Genomic DNA, 7,552 nt, shown 5'->3' on the forward strand with positions numbered 1-7,552 from the left:
TCAATTAACATGTTTTTGCATCTAAAGAAAGTTAATTTGATCGCATGTGTATGTCAAATTTGCTATGATAGCAATTACGATGTATGATCACGCATATATTATAATATAATATATAATATATAACGTAATAGAATTAGGACAGTCAATTTTTAATAATTTTTATAATCAATTATTAAACGTAATTATAGTAACTGTAACTATTAATCAATTAATTATTATTAAAATAAATCATTAATCATAATTACTTCTATAATTCGTGATCATGGATCAGTAATTTCTAAATCATGCAATGATTAATTTTTTATTTTATTAATGATTAAGTTTATATATTTCTTCATATCGCTTTATGATTAAAAAAATTGAAGTTATTAAGTAATATATGTAATATGAAAATCTTACAGTTTCTTGCGTGAATAACAATAATTTCAATATGTATCATTAAGATAAGAAAAAGCTTTCATTTTATGTAACACTTGGTTGTCATCTTTAGTTTCTGTCAAGATATTAAGTGCTCATATAAAGCAATAATAAATAAATGTATTGAATGTATATAAATTACTCGATAAAATGTTTGAAATAATAGTTATACTACTACACGCGCATATCAAAGTAAATAAGTAATTTGTTAGAACTATTGTTTTATAACTATCTGAATAATACATATGTATTTTCCATAAAATATTGATAATATTGTTCTTATAAATAAATTATTGATTTAATCGTAATCAAAAGTGTAATTATTACATGATTAAAAATTATTAAATCAATTATGATATTTGATTACATGACATTGATTACTTCTCTTATTTTAAATTATATTATAAATTAACAAAATTATTTACCATCCAGAGCGCTCGAAAAGTGGGCTTTTTTTAACAATCTACTAACTTAAAAGTATCAAACGAATATTTTTTTATTTTTGGCACATGGTATTTTATAGCCTAAACAATCTGTCACATACACGTTATTTAAAAATATTAAAAAATGGCGGCGTTCCTAGGTGATGCTGCAAAGTCCTTCGCCAGACGCGCGTCGCTAACTGGAAGTAGATTTCTGTAACAGCGAAAAAAAAATTACTTTCTTATTCGTGAATATTGTGGTTATAAAGTAGTATAGAATTCTTTTATCTTGTGAAATGGGCGGTGGAAAACGAAATACTGTTTTTGCGCAGAAATTTAACAATTAATATTAAAAAACTAATTAACACATAGCAAAAATCATACTCTACTTTGTAGATAATATATCTGAGAGTATTGTGTTCAAATTTCAAATTAATCAGCCTGTTTAGTTTCCAAGATTTATGTCTGGTTATTTGGGCGATAAAGTGCCTGTATACATTGCACGTCTACTAGAACCAATTAATCTACCAGATCTGTTTTCAATATATTATTTGATATATTATCATTTTTAATATATATCACATTTAAATATATATCATATTTAATATACATTTAATATATCAACAGAAAAGATGTGTACGTTGTAAATAAAAATTAAATAAATATCTATAAACCTATTTGTAGTTCCTACTTAGTATGCCACAGAAAAATGTGTACATGAGGATTCAATCCGTTTTAATTGATCTTCCTCGATTGTAGAAAAGTTATCATTATGTTCACAGGTTTGTAAAAATATTTTGCTACAGGTGATTGTCCATTATTTATTTCATATCTTTGCACTTCGTTTTGAATTATCAAAGAAAGATGAATCAATTGTAATATCGTAAAAAAGAAGGAAAAAGATTGTAATTAAACATTCTAACCACATCTTAATATTATATGTGTTAATCTAGCTCACTAAGTTGCTTGATCAATGATTTTATTTTCTTTTGATATGAATGTATATAGCAGTGACATTTAATGAACCCACCGTGGAAATGTGGACCAGCGGAAAGTAAATAGTTAGTCTACATGACAATATTTTTTTACCTTATTTCTTATCGAAAAGTATAAGGTTTTTGTATATCTATACGTATTTATACATAAACGATTATATTTTGGTAATATACATTTTTCGTAATTGTAACAGTAATCGTAACATAGTAGTCTGCAAGATGCCGTAATGTAGTTTTGTTACGATAGTATGACATCACACGGCATTATTTGCTGCGGTATAGCATATAAAGGTGAGTTATTTGGAATATATAAAAAACATTTTGTGAATTTTAAGAGTTAATTTATCAATTACTGTGGAATACATTTTTCTTATGTTATCTTTGAATGAATACAAATTTATGCATTCAACATAAATTATAAATATATAATACATTTTATCGTATATATAATTCATTTTACGATTTTTTTAATGAAACAAAATTTTAATTCGTTATTCATTTAAATAATATCAATGATTTAACCGATTTGATATATGGATCTATTTTATCTATATTGTGACCTCAGATAACCTCATAATCTGATTAATTGTCCATGAGAAGCATAATAGTATTCCAATATGATGAATATTTCGAATGTTACATTTATTGCTAGAGCTACTTTTCCGATGGCCGAATCGAGCAACTCGATTGGTCAAAATCTTACTTATATAGAAAGTGTATATGGTCAACTTTATTATTTTCTAGATGATATATTTGTTGAAATAAGGCTTTTCATGTGGTGATCAGACCACATATTTTATCATGTCCTTACTCGTCTATATTGATTGGAATGCCCATTAAAATATTTAAATGGAAATGAAATTCTCATATATAATATATTTGTTAATAAATAAGACTTTGCGTGCGATGGTCGCACCACATTATCAAGTTCTTCCTCGTTTATATCGATTAGAACATCCATTAAATTATTTCAATGGAAGTGAAATTTTTATAATTTTTATTAATATTTTACAATCGTATCTACAATAATCGTGAAACGTGTCTATATAGATGGATACATAAATACGGACAATATACAGGGTGTTAGTTCACAGATATCTGAAGAAATATCTCGTGACTAATTGAACTTACAAGAAAGTTTAATAAGAAAAGTTTATATGGTTCTGAATTAGCTACAAAATGCATATAAAGATCTTTTTTTACTCATAACCTTTTCAATCCATGAAGATCAACATAGTCTTTTTTTTAAATAGATATCTATAAATCCTTTACATATTTATATAATAGTGATTATTTGCAATTAAAATTATATCAATTAAAAAATACTATGTATAGTTTACGAGATATTCTTCATCTTATTAAAAAAGTTGCTTCTCGGATTACAATTTAAAAAATTAGTCAATAGATTATATAATACTTAGAAGCTGTATAGAAGCCACTTACATGTTATGATCTTCAACATATCAAAATATATATGCTTGATTTCTAAATAACATATTTGTTCGATAAGATGCCGATTATCTTGATGTATACATGTAATGTTTTATTATATATGATTTCTATTGTAAAAGAATTACAAAATTAATTACTATAAAAATGTAAGAAAATATATATATATATATAATTATATATATAATATATATATTATTTTATATATAATTATATATATATTATATATATAGTAATATATATATTATATATATAAATATATATTATAATATAAATATATATTAATATATTAATTTAATAATAAAAATATATATTATATATATAAATATATATTATAATATAAATATATATTAATATAATAATATAATAATAAAAATATATATTATATATATAAATATATATAATATATATATATATATATTTATATATATATATATAAATATATATTATAATATAAATATATATTAATATATTAATATAATAATAAAAATATATATTATATATATAAATATATATAATATATATATATATAATATATATATATATATATAATATATATATATATATATATATTTATATATATATATATAAATATATATTATAATATAAATATATATTAATATATTAATATAATAATAAAAATATATATTATATATATAAATATATATAATATATATATATATATAAAATAAAATAAAAATATATATATAATATATATATATATATATATATATATATATAAACATATATAAATATATATAAAATAATACATATATATTATATATTTACATACATATATATAATATTATAATATTCACATATATATAAACTAAGTTTATCTTCATAACTCAAGAAGATTATGGATAAAAAAATGATTACACACACTTTGTAGATAATTCTAAACCCTGAAAAATCTCTATTATTAAACTTTCTGGTAACTGAAACTAGTCGCGAGATATTTACACGATTATTTCTGCACGGACACCCTGTATATTCAGACACCAAAGAAAAAAAGGTAATAAAGAAGGAAAATGAAACGAACGTTTATTAATCGATAATATGCTAGTAAAGATAAAATTATTGCGAATATGCACAGTGCAAACATACGTCGCGAGTACTTCGATCTGTACGACACTCGGAATAACCAAATAATCGACTAAAATTAGCGACAATAATTTTTTTAATAGTTTAGGTATCCACACTCTACTTTTTATGCACTGTACATTTTGTAACGTGTAAATATTTTCCTATGAATTTTTATAGAACGTAATAGTTGATCCGTTTAATTTGAAAAATAGTCCTATCGATATTGAAATGATGTTCATTGCTCGATTAAACATACTCGTCATTCTTTTTCTTCCAAAAATCGCAAAATCGCAAGATTTTTCTATTGGCGACAAACAAACTGCTTTTATTTTAGACATTTGCAAATTATATGCATCGAAATCCGCAATTTTCTTATATTCTGAATCGATAAAAGGTAAAGATATTTCTCATTTCCTTCTTATCATTTTTACGATATTAATTTTCTTATTTTCCAGAAATGGAAATGAAATCGATGGTGTTCAAATGGAGACGTGCATTTTCTCGTGAAGGTATTGTGAGCACAAACTTGCATTTTTCACAATTGCACGAATCATCGAATTATTTAAAACAAATTGTACGACCGCATTATGTAGCGGTGATCTCTAATTATAACGCGATTAATGAGTTCTCCTTAGCAACAAGTACTTTTGAAATGTCTTTAGCTGTATGGCTAGTGATATTCATTTACAAAGAACATGGCTCTGACTATTGTCACAATCCACCAGGTAATATATTTCATTTAAAATTCGACTCAGAAATGTTAGTCCGTTGTGGTACGGAAAATATTTTACGGGAATGGTATTCTATCGATAAGAATCGAACTGAGATTGATGATGTTGCTACGTGGAGTTTAGAGAAAGGAATCACTAATATGGTTCCAGACTCTCTTTATGAAAGAAGATTTAATTTAAAGGGTTTGATTTTGAGAGCTGTTTTAATTAAGGTAAATTATTTTCGGCTGAATATCTTTTCTATTATATATTTAAAAAGAATGATCTTTCTATTGTTTTTCTTTTTAGGATTCATCATTTATAACTGTAAAAAAGGATGGCGAATTAGGCGGTACGTTTGGTGAACTATTAAGAGAACTTTGTACCATTCTTAATTTTAGTTTCGACGTTGTCTCGGAATTACAAGAGTTTGGAAGATGGAATCCAGAAAAAAAGACTTGGTCTGGAGCAATCGCAGAATTATATTATGGACGTGCTGATATTTCTCTTTCAGGTTTTTCTGTTACCACTGACAGATTGAATGTTGTTGACTACACACTTCCATTTTTGAATATCAAAAACTTTCTCGTTATTCAAGAACCAGAGAAATTTGGGATTAAATGGTCATCTCACTTTTTAGTAGGATAATTCGCAATCAAATTTGTTATTTTTTATTTCTTCGTGCTTTAACTTTTATGAATTTTGTAATTGTTATTTTTATAGACTTTCACTAATTCTGTTTGGATTGCTATACTTGGAATATTAATTGTTGGATCGATCTTATTGATTTTTCTTAAAATACGTAATGGAACTGATCGTAAAATAGGATATTTATTCATTGATAATTTTCTGGAGATTTGGGGTATATTGTGTCAACAGGGACTGGCAGGTTTGATTCAATATTTCTTGATTTGCATTTCATTTCTATTTTTTGATAGTTGTATTTACACAAAGTATAACTTTGCTATAGATTTTTCTGGAGGATCTTCGTTAAGAATAGCATATTTTTCTATATTTCTTTTGGTTACTGTCTTATTAGCCGCATATTCAGCGGCTTTGATAAGCTTTTTAACAACCACTATTCGCGTCTTACCCTTTCATTCATTAGAGAGCTTGGTTCAAGACGGTACTTACAAACTTGCCGTTGTTCGTGGTACGGCTTATTATGATAAGTTTGCAGTGAGTATAATACGTTATGCTACATGCATTTACGTTTGTGTGTGTGTGTAAAACAATAAGTATAGGATGGAAAGATGAAGAAAAATATTTATTTGTAGAATTCGGAAGATCTGCTCGCAAAGAAATTGATGAAGCTGATGTTAGAAGACAAAGAGTTGCCTCTTACTGAACAGGAAGGATATAAAAGAGTATGATGAAATATTATAAAATAAAAAATCAATAATATTTATATATACAGGATGTAGTGAAATTACGCGCCAAAACTTCGAGAATGAATTCTTCATATTTAATTTCATCAATAATTCGTATAGAATTGCTTGATTTTTACGTAATAAGACTTTTATATGAAGAACTATTCCTAAAGATTTGTCACTTATTTTCTATTCTACTATAAATCATATTAATTTTATTATAGATATACATTATTTATTTATAGATTTGTAAAAATCGGAAACTGGCTTTCTACACGGTTGATCAAGGTGCTGTAGCAAATCTGAAAATACCATGCAATGTGGTTCATATTGCTACAGGACATGTAAACAATATTGCAATGATTTTATCTAAGCACAATCCTTTCACCGATCTCATCAATTTTAAGTAAGAATCCAAGAATCTAATAATTGATTTTTGTAATAGTTGCTTTTTTTAATAGTTGATTTTTATTTATCATACACTAAAACAATAGCTCATTCTAGATTACAGAAATATATTTACAATGGTATGATGAGTCGTTTAAGAGAGAAGACATTTAAAAAGAAGTTCAATAATATAATTAAGCATCAACCTGTTCCTCTAATCAGCGTCATGTCACTTCTTATTTTCATTCTCATTGGTATCATTTTGAGTACTTGTATTTTGATAGTAGAAAAGCTTATTTTTGCTGATAAAAGGAGGAAAATGTCGATGGTACATTATATTCCGTCAATTAAATCGCCAGGATTTTATGCAAAAAGGAAGAAAAGGTTAAGAAATATTGGAAAATATTACGCAAATCGTAAATGTGCACGCGAAAATTATTAATAAAAACGCCAATGTTCTTTCTCAACTATTATTATTTTCTAATGGAATAAAAACACGCGTACGCATATTTTATCTTTTGCATTATTTACTAAAGTTTTAAATTGAAATAAAATTTTTTCTTTATTTATCAAATGTATATAAATATATGAAATAAATACGTATGTGTTAACTCTTTTGAACTGTTTCGATTTTGCCTATTTGTACAAAGTATGATTTAGTTATGTATTTCGTATTCAAAAAAGAAAGTTTTATTTATGATGTTTTAAGAATAATG

General features: G+C 25.0%; 1 protein-coding gene across 1 annotated transcript; it reads left to right on the forward strand.

Moving 5' to 3' along the window:
* The first annotated feature begins 4,600 nt into the window (after window positions 1-4,600).
* LOC118450871 (putative glutamate receptor) lies at window positions 4,601-7,278 on the forward strand. The gene is made up of 8 exons (XM_085663405.1): window positions 4,601-4,763; window positions 4,825-5,312; window positions 5,389-5,718; window positions 5,803-5,968; window positions 6,050-6,258; window positions 6,357-6,446; window positions 6,695-6,855; window positions 6,954-7,278. Exons 1-8 carry the CDS (start codon window positions 4,601-4,603, stop codon window positions 7,276-7,278), a joined length of 1,932 nt encoding a protein of 643 aa, XP_085519531.1.
* Window positions 7,279-7,552: the final 274 nt, after the last annotated feature.

This window comes from Vespa mandarinia, chromosome 21 (genome assembly GCF_050613455.1).
Source record: "Vespa mandarinia isolate Hongniang chromosome 21, ASM5061345v1, whole genome shotgun sequence".
Lineage (NCBI taxonomy): Eukaryota > Metazoa > Arthropoda > Insecta > Hymenoptera > Vespidae > Vespa > Vespa mandarinia.

Bases quoted from the DNA above. Each gene is read 5' to 3' on its own strand.
- LOC118450871 (XM_085663405.1), top strand. From the start codon at position 4,601: ATGTTCATTGCTCGATTAAACATACTCGTCATTCTTTTTCTTCCAAAA. The intron at 6,447-6,694 runs GTATGATGAAAT...ATTTATTTATAG, and splicing joins AACAGGAAGGATATAAAAGA to ATTTGTAAAAATCGGAAACT. The intron at 6,856-6,953 runs GTAAGAATCCAA...AGCTCATTCTAG, and splicing joins ACCGATCTCATCAATTTTAA to ATTACAGAAATATATTTACA.